The 12775-nt window shown below is 41.3% G+C and overlaps 3 protein-coding genes across 5 annotated transcripts; 2 read left to right on the top strand and 1 right to left on the bottom strand.

The window, feature by feature from the left end:
- Positions 1-134: 134 nt before the first annotated feature.
- On the top strand, positions 135-1823 carry LOC111777635. Its single transcript, XM_023657325.1, has 5 exons — positions 135-236; positions 891-1142; positions 1257-1452; positions 1527-1608; positions 1708-1823. The coding sequence occupies exons 2-5, from the start codon at positions 920-922 to the stop codon at positions 1771-1773; spliced, it is 567 nt and encodes a 188-aa protein (XP_023513093.1). The 5' UTR covers positions 135-236; positions 891-919; the 3' UTR covers positions 1774-1823.
- Positions 1824-1836: 13 nt separating this feature from the next.
- LOC111777626 (UDP-glycosyltransferase 13-like) lies at positions 1837-4472 on the top strand. 2 transcript variants are annotated; one of them, XR_002812405.1, is made up of 3 exons: positions 1837-3653; positions 3974-4236; positions 4318-4472. XR_002812405.1 is itself a non-coding variant. In XM_023657308.1 (1 exon), the coding sequence occupies exon 1, from the start codon at positions 2248-2250 to the stop codon at positions 3634-3636; it is 1389 nt and encodes a 462-aa protein (XP_023513076.1). In that variant the 5' UTR covers positions 1837-2247; the 3' UTR covers positions 3637-3780. The 2 variants fall into 2 exon arrangements, 1 of the variants encoding a protein (XP_023513076.1); XM_023657308.1 differs by lacking the exons at positions 3974-4236; positions 4318-4472 and having other exon boundaries at positions 1837-3780.
- A 548-nt stretch (positions 4473-5020) lies between these two features.
- Positions 5021-11518, bottom strand: LOC111794703. Of its 2 annotated transcripts, none has more exons than XM_023676820.1 (5): positions 11349-11518; positions 8860-9095; positions 8011-8770; positions 6227-7521; positions 5021-6122 (listed from the first exon to the last, which is right to left on the bottom strand). In XM_023676820.1, exons 2-5 carry the CDS (start codon positions 9091-9093, stop codon positions 5262-5264), a joined length of 3150 nt encoding a protein of 1049 aa, XP_023532588.1. In that variant the 5' UTR covers positions 9094-9095; positions 11349-11518; the 3' UTR covers positions 5021-5261. The 2 variants fall into 2 exon arrangements, with proteins under 2 accessions (XP_023532588.1, XP_023532595.1); XM_023676827.1 differs by lacking the exon at positions 11349-11518 and adding an exon at positions 9377-10061.
- Positions 11519-12775: the final 1257 nt, after the last annotated feature.

Genomic DNA, 12775 nt, shown 5'->3' with positions numbered 1-12775 from the left:
CTCCTCTACTACGCCATGACTATAATTTCCGGTTTCCTCGGACTCAAGAAATCAATTTTCAGGGCTAATTTGCTCGAACAGATTGGGTATTTATTGAATCCTTTTAGGTTCAAGAATATAACAACTAGCCTGTTTCTCTCTCCCTCTCTCTAACCAGTGGTTTCAGGTTGGAGTATCCTGGACTCGACACGACAGACAGACATACTTGCCTCATCCAAATTCCCAATCTTTCATAGGTAAAATTTGTACCTAGTGGTTTACAGTGTTCTTAAAAAAAACATTTGGTAGGGAGATATGTTTATACTCTTATTTGTTGATCTCACCGAGACTTCTTTACTACTCTTTCTAATGGAAGAGGTGAGATCTCATGAGAACGAACTTCCTTATGTAGGATCTCACAAACTCTTTTCAATTGATGACGTGGGATCTCACGAGAACGAACTTCCTTACGTGGGATCTCACGACTCTTTTCAACTGATGATGTGGGATCTCACATCTCGACTCTTTTCAATTGATGATGTGGGATCTCACGAGAACGAGCTTCCTTACGTGGGATCTCATGACTCTTTTCAGTTGATGACGTGGGATCTCACTAGAATGAACTTCCTTATGTGGGATCTCACGACTCTTTTCAATTGATGACGCGGGATCTCACGAGAACGAACTTCCTTACATTGGATCTCACGAGAACGAACTTCCTTATGTGGGATCTCACGAGAACGAACTTCCTTATTAGGGATCTCATGAGAACGAACTTTCTTTACGTGGAATCTCACGAGAACTTTCTAAAATAAAAATCGAGCATTGTTAGAGTTTAAAAGTTGACGAGCATTATTAGAATTTAGACGAGAAAACGGCGTGGTTCTGAAAATGTTTATGGTTTGTGCAAGACTGGTTGGGAAGGCAATTCTCGCGGCAAATGAGTCGAGGGAATGAATTCTCCGACGACGGAATAGAGGGTGTAACCGCCGTAGCAGCAGCCGCCTTTGCCATTCTTTCTGCTGAAGAATCGAGACCCAGAAAGAAGGTCGATCATCCTGAAACGTCGTCGTTCCAGAAGACAAAGAACGTCAAGGAGGACAATCGTACACCCCCTCCACGTCCGGCGCCGGAACCTGATAAGATTCCCCAGCCGTTCTCAGGTTTCTTAAATTTTCAATATAATTTTAACCCACATGGTTTACAATTCTGACATAAAAATATGGTTTCTAGCAAAATTTGGATTTGAATGTAATGATTGAGAAATATGGTGGCAGTAAACTCCGAACAACAAAAACAGAGACCAATAGAAAACAGAACCGATCCTTCTCCGGCCGCCATCAACCACATCTCCGGCGGCGGAAGAACAGAACCAGAGAGAGCAGTAGAAGTCCCTGGGAAGCCACAAACCCTGCCTTCTGAAACGAAAGCAGATCTGTGGGAAAAGGCAGAGCTGGGTAAAATCCAAGAAAGGTACTCTGTTCTTCTCCATTGCGAATCATATCTTAACGAACAATACCCATTACCAAAACTGGAGAAAATTTCAGATACCAGAAGGTGGACGAAAGAATTTGTTACTGGGAAAGCAAGAAGAAGGACAAAGCCATGCGCAAATTTGAAGCATCACAGGTTCATGAACCAGTTTATCTGTGTTTAATGTTTGTTAGAACAATTAAGACAGAGGCGACATTGATGAACAGTGATTGACTCTGTTTTAAACATTTGAAGGCTGAGGGAATGAAGAAGAGTAAGAGGATAAAGGGAAGAAGAAAGCTGGAGGAAGACATGGAGTAAATAAAGAAAATAGGAGGAGAAGCAAGAACCAAAGCAGAGCGGAAGAAGAAGAAGGANAAATAAAGAAAATAGGAGGAGAAGCAAGAACCAAAGCAGAGCGGAAGAAGAAGAAGGAGATTCTGAAGGCTAAGCAGAGAGCAGATATTATCAGACAGACAGGGAAGCTTCCCCTTGCTTGCTGCTGCTGCTGCTGATGAACATTGATAGCTATGTTGATCTTCTCTTATTTTGTACGCTTAACTACTGAATGAATGCTTTGAGAACAAAAGTAATCAATAATTCAAGTTTCTGTCAGATGGGTTTTCTGTTTTAGTGTGTGTGTGTGTGTGTGGTAGGTAGAAGAAGCGGCTCTCTATAGCGCTGCGCGTCCCTACTCTTGATGCCGTCCATTAATCACTCCCATTCAAGATTCACGCTCCTTTACTCCTTACTATATAGCCCTTTCTACTACTTCCCTTCATTCAACCTCCGGAAATGTCAACTTCCGATCAGCCCTCCGGCGACCTCACCCATGTTGCTCTGTTCCCAAGTGCTGGTATGGGCCATCTTGTTCCCTTTCTCAGACTGGCTGCCGCTCTCCTCCGTCATCACTGCAAGCTTACCCTCATCACTTCTCATCCTGCCGTCTCTTCTGCTGAGTCGCAACTCATTTCCCGATTCCTCTCTGCTTTCCCCCAAATCACTGAGCTCAAGTTCCATATCGTACCTCTTGACCCTCTTGTCGCGAACTCCGATGACCCTTTTTTTCTTCAATTTGAAGCCATTCGTCGATCGGTTCATCTTCTCACTTCTCCCCTTTCTGCCCTCTCTCCGCCTCTGTCCGCCCTTGTCTGTGATGTGAGCTTGATTTCCTCTGCTCTTGCGCTTTCTGCGACCCTTAAGATACCCAATTACGTGCTCTTCACCTCCTCTGCTATAATGTTTTCTCTCTTTGCCTATTACCCGTTTGTTAAAATGTCTGACCCATCTGGCGATTTGATTCACATTCCTGCGATTGGGTCAATTCCCAAAACGTCGCTCCCTCCTCCCCTGCTTGTCGATAATAGCATCTTCAAGAAAATTTTTACGCAAGATGGTCGCAGGATCAAAGAACTGAATGGGGTTTTGATCAATGCGATGGACGCAATGGAAGGAGATACTGTCGCTGCACTCAACAGTGGGAAGGTACTGGATGGATTGCCGCCAGTGGTACCCATAGGACCATTGCTGCCATGTGAGTTTGAGAATCCAGAGGGGAGGTCTCCCATAAAATGGCTGGAGAAGTTACCTCCCAGATCGGTGGTTTTCGCGAGCTTCGGCAGCCGGACCGCCGCTTCAAGAGAGCAAATCAAAGAGATCGGAATTGGGTTGGCTTCGAGTGGGTACAAATTCCTGTGGGTAGTGAAAGATAAAGTGGTGGACAAGGAAGACAAAGAGGGGTTAGAGGAGGTAGTGGGGGAAGAACTGATGGAGAAATTGAAGGAGAAGGGGATGGTATTGAAGGAATGGGTAAATCAGGAGGAAATTTTGGGGCACAGAGCGGTGGGTGGGTTTGTGAGCCATTGTGGGTGGAACTCGGTGATGGAAGCGGCGTTGAAGGGGGTGCCAGTTTTGGCGTGGCCTCAAAACGGGGACCAGATGATCAATGCAGGATTGGTTGCAAAGAAAGGGGTTGGAATGTGGGTTGAAAAATGGGGATGGGGCCATAAATGTGTGGTGAAGGGCGAGGAACTTGGTGGGAGGATTAAGGAGCTGATGGAGAGTGATGTCTTGAGAGCACGAGCTGCAGAGCTTAAAGAGGAGGCGGCGAAGGCTGTGGCTGTGGGAGGAAGCTGTGACAGAGCAATTGAAGGGCTGATTGGAAGGTGGAGCAAGGGCGTCTGAAGAAGGGCTGTTCAAAGGTTGTCTAGGATTAAGATATAGAATAAGATAGAAATTATGAATAATATAAGAAGTGGCTAATCATTTAGACTTGTTTTAGTCATGTGGATCTGAATAAAAATTAGCCCTAAACTCTAATTAGATACCGAAATTGGACTGAAATTTTCTTTATTATGGGGTGAAACTTCTTTCTAGAGGGCGTGTTTTAAAATTTTTAGGGAAAGCGAAAAGAGACAATATATGTTAATTATGGGTTATTGCCCAATGTTTTAAAGGAGAAAAACAAAATATGACATATGCATTTGTAGCGTCGTACGCTACTCGTCCGCGGCACATACAGAGGGCAAGCGGCAAAAGACCTCAGTCACATCCCTCATCGAGACCACACAAGGACAAAGCGGGGGTGGGAGTTGATTTAAGGGAGCTTACTGGTTGAGGAAGCAAGAAGGAGCTCGGGTTGTCAAAGGGAGAAGCTGTCGAAGATTTGAGACCAAAAACCACGCTCGCTAGAGGAACTCACGCTCTACAGTCACAGGCGTTCGACGATTGATTTTGAACTGAAACAAACCAAAACGGAAAATCGGACGCCCAAAGAACATTTAGGTATGTTTATGGATTTTCGAGAGCTTTTACAGTTAGATTCGCCCCTACCTTCGTGGTTTAACCCGATTTCATCTACTATAGATTCATGAGAGGACAATCTACGTCTTTATCGCAGAAAGCAACTAGAGTTATGTCCAATTCAACGAGAAACGAATGCGAGAAGGTTTGAGTTACAAATGGTATCAGAGCCAGACACTAGGTGGTGTGCTGGCGAGGACGCTAGCCTCCGAGAGAGGTGAATTGTAAAATCTCATATCGATTATCGATTGGAGAGGAGAACAAAACATTCTTGTTTTAAAATAAGAAAGTCAATATCTCCCGGCAGTGGTCTAATAAAAAAAATTAGTTGAAGACACCGAAATAAACCAAAATTAAATAAATCTCAAAGTTAGACGTGGAAAATGTGATAATTTAAACTTATTAAAAAAAAAAGTATTAAAAGAATAAATGGAAAAGGAGAGAACACGTGACATAAGCGGTGTGGACAGCGAGTGAGTGAGAGAATGAGAAATGGAAGAATATGATTGGACGACAACTTTGAAACAGGAAAGAGATTATGGGACCCACTCATTATTAATAATAAGGAAACTGTCTGTGTACCAACCAAATCGACTTGGACGCCGACATGCTTCCCCTTCCCCATCCTCATCCCCGCGCGTGTGCCTCACTTTCCCATTTTTTCCAACTATAAAACTGTAATCAACTTGCAAATGAAATATCAGAAAAGAATAACAGTTCATATGAAGATCATAACAGAATGAATAATAATAGCTCACAGGTTTAGGGAACGAACTCTGGTGGGAACAAATCATGCAACATTATTTATGAATAATAATAATAATACAGAATTGGCAGACGCGCACACAACCCAAAATACTTCTGCTGCTATCAAATGTACAAAAAAGAGAAACAGGAGGAGGGCTGTGTGCTCCATGGACCTTAAATCTCAACCTATAGAACCATACAAATAACTTCCCAGCTTGCTTCCTCAGTTAATAAATCAAAGCCTCCTACCATTCATTAAGTTAAAGGGACAGGCGGAGCGTTCCAGCCGGGCATCTCTGTCGACGGGGCCGTCTAGTTGTCTTGCCCCAACCACTCAGGCTTCCATCCTCCAGAACCATTTCAATGTTACTTAGTTGCTGTATCAGCTGATTACATTCTGAATGCACAGCTGGTGGGGGACTGATTGCCGATCGTCGTCTTCCTCTACCGCAACCGTTTCTAGTAGAGTTCCTCCTCGTCACTCCCGAATGCCAGGAGTGGCCTGTTGCTCGCATTAGGCCACCAAATGTCTGAAGATCTTCTGTAACCTCATGCCTTGATAGAGAAGAAAGGCCTGGAAGGATATCCTTCTGGAAGTCCCTTCGCTGCCTACCTCTCCTCGTCTGGCCCTTTCGGGATCGATTTTGCAACAAATTGGTTCCAGATTCTTCAATTTCCATATTTTCTGGAACCAGTGGCTTCGGCATGTAGTCTTCTTCACCGACCTCCTCCAGCCTCAAAGTCATGTATTCGAAGTAATCAATCCCTCTCAAAGAGGATTCACCGTTATCATTGCCTTCTTTGTCTCTAAATACAGTGTCAGACTTGGTGTGCTTATCATCTCCGTGTGTGGAAACTACCTCGGCAAACCAATTTAGGGGGTCGCTCGAAGAATCTTCCGACGCGTTGCTAACAGTATCATCCAAATGACAGGAATGACCACAAGAAGAGATGACAACTATTGCTTCTGCTGCTACAGCCATAAGATCATCCTGTATATCAACAGCCTTATGCTGAGGAGATTGTGATCGCCGTTCGTGATGTTTTTCTACAGATTCTTCCTCTGCAATTATGTCGTCTTCAGTCTCGGGCAGTGCCGGGGCTTCTAAATCTATCTCTACCATGACCTTTTCCTTAGCACTTGAAGAAGCCAAGGGTANTCTTCCTCTGCAATTATGTCGTCTTCAGTCTCGGGCAGTGCCGGGGCTTCTAAATCTATATCTACCATGACCTTTTCCTTAGCACTTGAAGAAGCCAAGGGTAGAGGTCTCATAGAAGCTTCTTCATCACTGACACATGAGTTCAAATCAATATGAACTCTAACAGTAGAGATCTTTGTGTCCTTTCTATTCTCGACAGCCAGAGCTCCGGTCGTAGCGTTATCCGAATCAAAAACTGAAGGATCACAAGGCAAATTGATATCAAGTACTCTAGTTTTCCGTTTATCGTCCACTTCATTCTCAGATGGATTAGGAAGAGGTGCCGATGGGGATGTAACAGAAAATGACTCATTCTTAGAAATGCATGGCCCTTCAAAAAAGGGAAACCCAAGAAGTTTTCTGTTACTCCGACATTCACCGTGTTCCGACGTTCTGGGCTCAATGTTACTACAACGTGAATTAGACTCAATGTCCGGACAACATTCAACTTTACTGCCATTTTCAGCTTCGTTTCTTTTGGAAAACTGGTTCTTTGGAGAGAGCCCAAAATTAAGCTCTGCAGTCATTGATAATCTGCTTGAATTGATCGTTTCATTCTTACTAGCAGGTAAAGCCCTTGACCATGGTAATACATTATGATGGTCCTCATTGTTTGGTTCTGCCTCTCTGGTCCGGTAGTTTGGTTGTTGACCTGCCTCATTAGATAAACTGTTTGAGAGCATTACATTCAAGTTAATGTCTTTCGGAGAATTCGTCCCCACACAACCAGAGCCCTTGTAATAGTTTGCAGCATGGTCGTGCCTTACGGTAGAGGCGAGAACTCCTCCGTTGGAGCCAGACGTAGACCCGAGATAGAGTCCATTCTGGTAAGGAGTATCACAACCAGACCCAGGGTTTGATCTAGAGTCACTACTCAAATGCCATCTATCTCCAAAAATTCTATTGTTCTGGGCTGATGAAGGAAAACTCTTGTGCACAGCAGCAGACAATTTGAAACACGGTTGTGTATGACCCGATGTCGACTTTTGGGAGCCGTTGCCATTTGGCTTTTCCCAAGATGAACCAGAGTGAGCCCAAGACTTACCCACGTCCAAAGAAGGAGCGATAGGATATGTACGAGATGTCTGCGAAGCTAAAAGATAACCAGGATCCCCAGTATTAGACATTTCATAACTTCTTTTGGATAATTGCAAATCACTAACTGGCCTGTCCAACTCCTGTTGAACCTTGCTTCTATCATTGACATAGAAAACTGGAGGTTCATGAAACTTGTTTAGTGGAACTTGCATAGGATTAGAAGATACATGAAAATTTTCCATCTGACCACGAGTAACGGGTTTCTCGCTTTCCTTACTACGTCCTGAAATAAAAGAGTCTAAGGTTATCAAAAAAAGTGACAAACTTTTTTAAAGCAAACTACTGCTATGTTCACAAGAAAGACACTCCAGGTCGAGATTTCTAGTTAATGTAGTTACCAATCTGTTCATATACTCCAAGCATTAAACATGACTGACTAAAGACAGTTCGGGGAACTGCGAAAGCCGAAAANCACATGAAAATTTTCCATCTGACCACGAGTAACGGGTTTCTTGCTTTCCTTACTACGTCCTGAAATAAAAGAGGCTAAGGTTATCAAAAAAAGTGACAAACTTTTTTAAAGCAAACTACTGCTATGTTCACAAGAAAGACACTCCAGGTCGAGATTTCTAGTTAATGTAGTTACCAATCTGTTCATATACTCCAAGCATTAAACATGACTGACTAAAGACAGTTCGGGGAACTGCGAAAGCCGAAAATCCTTGCATGAAAGTTTTAAGAATGCTAATGCAGTATAAAGAAGAAATATTACCTGCTTCAAAGATGTTAGGGAATGCCGCTCTTCTATTTGTTGCATGTCCACCTTCATTACTGGAGCTCAGAAACATTTCTTGCTTCCTAGATGATACAATGGGGCCTTGAGCCTCCCAATTGCTGGAGCCACGAGCACTAGGAAGATCAAAAAAATTGGACCCATTTGCCTCTTCAACCTGAATGGGCTCGTTTAAATCGGCCAAACCATATCTGTTCCATAAACATGAGTCAGATCTCAAAGCAGCACCTTTAACATCACTTTTTCCACCAGGATTTGCCGTCACACAACTCTGAATCTCAAATTTCTTGTTACCGTTTGAATGGAAACCCAACATGGGAGGCACTTTTTCATCATGAAATACCTCCCCCTCTTCGCTGTCAATGTACTCGTCTGCTGGAAGTTGAAGATCAAATGTTTTCCTCCTAACCTTTGAGGGTTTAGATTCTAGTACCTCACAGTCTTTTGAACTCGTTCCATTTTGGGATAGGAAGAGACCATCGCTTCTATTATTCTTTTTCAAAGAACTTAAAGATGATTTTACATCTTCAACACTAGGTGCATACGGTCCGCCACTAGAAGAAATGGCATGAGGAAAGCTTGGGAGATGCCATTTTCTTGCACCATCAGGAGTACTTTGAGATGCTAGAGGACTAGATGAGAATGATATGTCTACCGGCATCGGGTGTCTGTGTTCGGATCTTTTAATATCATTCATTAACTCTCTCTGTTTTTTATATAACCGATGCAGCTCGCAAACCTGCTTAGTAACAAAAGATGAAAAGAAACTCAAAAAACAATAAGATCATAGCAACGAAGGTTCAAAGAAACAGTTGGAATGAATGTTACTTGATTCTTGAATATGGCTTCGTGCTGAAGCATTGTCCTCTTCACAGCATCTCTATCACAACCTAGATATGCATCGGATGTAGCACTTGGCAAAATTCCATTATAATACGGGCTGCTCTGACACGATTTTTCACTGTAATATAAAGGCCAGCTACAACCATGAGAATCTTCATTTAGATCCCTCATTGAGTGATATCCTGGCAAATAACGTTCATACTGCACCTTTGTTCCCATTCCTGAGTCATTGAAGGCTCATTGAATCATTATATGTTCATAATGGATATTGATATGAGCACATCACTTAACAAAAAATATAACTCGGCTAAAGGTACAAGTCAAGATAGACACAAGAAACGACATGACTATTCAACTATGAAAGTGATGGTCATCAGTATCCGAATGGTCGTGAACAAATTAAGAAACGAGATAAAGTTTTAATCGAAGTATAATAGCAAAAAAAGGTATTTTGGGGAAATTTTTCTAGGGAAGGGTGAAAAGTTGAAGTCCTGAGGGGTACCTTTAAAACAAGGATGATGACTCTCATTTTTTTTGTTCCCCCTTACACTGTTGCTTCTTCTATTCGCCAATGTGCTGGTAATCCTTTAGTCCAGCTCATGCCTCTCCTCCCAGCGACTCTCGGAGGATATTCCTTGTAAACAAAATCTCACCCATCCTCCTGTTTTCAACATCAAGACTATACCGTCTAGTCTCAACTTTGAAGACATAGCACACGTGACCCGCAAGAATATCGTGTACTAGTTTCAGATCTGAACAGTTCATGTCAACCAAGTGCCACGGGTTTCTTCCGTATCTTAACTAACCCCAGGATGCTCACTGTGGTTCGGTATCATGTCATAAGACCCAAAACATGCTTCGGATATAGGGATTAGATAACCCACTTTGCTGAAGGGAAGGTTATGCTCAATAAGGGGGAACAACTTGTAGGTATTTCCGATCGAAAATTTTGAGTGTAACACATATAAAAGGCTTTCAGGTTTCGCGTTAGACCAATTGGTTCTTATAAAAGGTGTCTATTGCAAACTCTAGGAATGAAGAGAAAGAAATCATGTTACAATAATTATTTGTATTTCTACTTTCCCCAAAGATATATAGCGCCTAGCGGACTGTCTGTAACAGTCCAAGCCCACCGCTAGCAGATATTGTCCTTTTAGGGCTTTTCCTTTCAGGTTTCCCCTCAAGATTTTTAAAACGCATCTACCAAGGAGAGGTTTCCACATCCTTATAAAGAATGTTTCATTCTCCTCCTCAATCGATGTTGGATCTCACATTGTCACTGTGATGAGAAACAGAAATATCCTCAAAGGGCAAAAACCAAAAGAACAAAAATTTCAAACTACAATGACCTTACTTAAGAAATCATGTTTGATGACTGCCACTGCAAAACTAACAATGCAGAGTCTCAAGTGCAGAATCAAACAGAACCGCTATTACTACTATATCCAACCAATTTGCTTCGACCCCAGAGGATAAATATAAACGGCTCCAACGTCCAAGAACATTGGAATTTCCACCCTCACAAACCATACCAAATAGAGCTACCGGTATATGATATAATGTACAATCAAACTAGTATATCTAAGTCCTGAAGACATTCCATTCATCAGTATTATAACCAGTAGGCCTGCACCGAAGCAACACTATAATGGGAGCAGATAAGGAGTCTCCTATGCAAATGACTTGGGACCTCGAGAAATTCAGGGGCAAGTAAGAGGCAGTGGTATAGTATGCTAAATCCGAGTTATCTCGATATATGCACAAATCGAACCAACAATATCGAGCATACAAACCACTTAACAGAAGGCTGCTCATAAGACAAGGACTTAAATGGCAACCATCTTTAACTCCAAGAAGCCACTGACAGATAAAAGGAATTACTCATGAAAACTTATGAAGCAACTCAACTGAGGCAGTTCAGATCAGTTGCTAAGAAAATGTACACAAGCAGCTAAAGCAGTAATCATCTCAATCTCCATACAAGCTTACTCCAGAACAATTAAGCTACGCAACATCAAAATCAGTCCTATATCTTGAATATTGAGCAGGAATGAATGGATGGTTTGAAGTCTTTGAAAATTAATACACAAATCAGAGAACAAAAACGAAACCACTCAAAAAATCGAAGCAAGGATGCAATCAAATCTTCATAAACGAAACACCAAAGATAAAACTATGATCAAACATCAATATCGTCTCGAAATCTCAAGAACACACAAATTCCCAAATGTACAAAACACAATCGAATCCAGGAATGTTAAATTGCGAAACAGTTTAAGTAAAAAGGATGATTAGAAAAAGAAAATGCAGAGGCAAATGGTTAAAAGGGTGAGAGTGATAGCAGGAAACAGTCATAGAAAGTGGGAGAGTAGAATACGAAATTAAGATAAATTAAGAAAACCTATGAAAAAGGAATCATCGGAATCCAAAAGGAACCCAGAAGAAATCAAATAGAAATAGATTGGAAAAATTACCTTAAACCCACATCGTCCGATTCGAAAACTCAAGAACCCCTTACGGATTCAGCCATTTAAGAACACCTTGAGAAGGGGAAATTCTTGAAACCCAAATAAGAAGCAAAATAGAATTATAAATATATAGATGATGAAAGAAACAGCAGTGAGAGAGAGAGAGAGAGAGAGAGAGAGAGAGAGAGCTTAGATCGTCATCGAGGTGGAGAAAATAAAGGAGATTTTCGATCTGCTGGGCCACTCTCTCTCTCGCTCTCTCTCTCTCTCTCTCTGTCTGAATATAAGGAAGGGAGAGAATTTTGAGGGAGGGAGAGAGAGAAATAAGTTGTTAATTTTAATTTTATTGGGAAAAAAAGAAGAGAAAAGAAAAGAGAGAGAGATCCCAGATAAGAAATCTTCACACAGACGAACGACCTTCTAAGAACAGTGACATGAAATTTGTCAACATCCGGTCTCTATTTATTCTCTGCTTTTTTTCGTTCATAATTTTACTTTTCTGGTTTCTATAAAAAAAAAAAATTTAATAATTATAAACAAAAAGAAATGGGCATTTCTAGATTCTCTCCACCTTCCTTGCTTTTGGTGCACTTATTAATTTATTATAATATCATACAATTTCAAACCATTCTTTATTCACTAAAATACATTAACAAATCTAACTATGTTTTTCCTTTTTATTATTATTATTTTTTTTTTTAATTTTCTCAAGAACAAACAACAAGACATCTTTGTTTCTGCAGCGCCTGAATCCTCTACTAACAAAGTATTATCGTCTCGATTCATGATCGCTCTTGATCTTTTCATACAACAACAGTGTGATTTATGCCAGATTTAGCATTAATTAGCATCAAATGAAGAAGAAAAATGTATAAATTGTTATTGTATTCCATTTAGAAGATAATAATGGTTGAGATGGAATTTGATTTTGGCCCGTGCACAATGGACTGGGTCAATTTAGGTGAGAATCTAAGCTAGCCCATCAATCACCGAGCATGGCTCGTCTAATGAGTTTAAGCTTCCTATCATGAGGCTCAAGGTTATAATTTGCAACACCATGAAGGATACATGAATAGTCAAGATGGTTTGATAAAAGTCCCACATCGACTCTCTATCACTAGTTTTAACTTTGCCACGTTGCCTCTGATTGTATTGACGTGAAGACGATGTGTCGATTTGCTGTTGGTCCAAAATCACACAAACAAACAATATTGGAAGAAGGGGGAAATAAAGTAATATTAGAAAATGAAAGTGAAATTGTTCTCAAAATTTGATTTGATAATGTCTACATTCTAAGCAATGTTTTTATTGGCTAATATAACAGACATGGGTGGGGTCCAGTTGATACTATGAGGAGGATGAGGATTATTGAGGTTTGAGTTTTGCTATTAAATGCCCTCGTGCCTATTTCGGAATTACCAAAATGCCACTAT

This window comes from Cucurbita pepo, chromosome LG01 (genome assembly GCF_002806865.2).
Source record: "Cucurbita pepo subsp. pepo cultivar mu-cu-16 chromosome LG01, ASM280686v2, whole genome shotgun sequence".
NCBI classification, from domain to species: domain Eukaryota; kingdom Viridiplantae; phylum Streptophyta; class Magnoliopsida; order Cucurbitales; family Cucurbitaceae; genus Cucurbita; species Cucurbita pepo.
The sequence above is the reverse complement of the archived record's forward strand: the minus strand, read 5'-3'. Positions and strand labels throughout refer to the sequence as shown.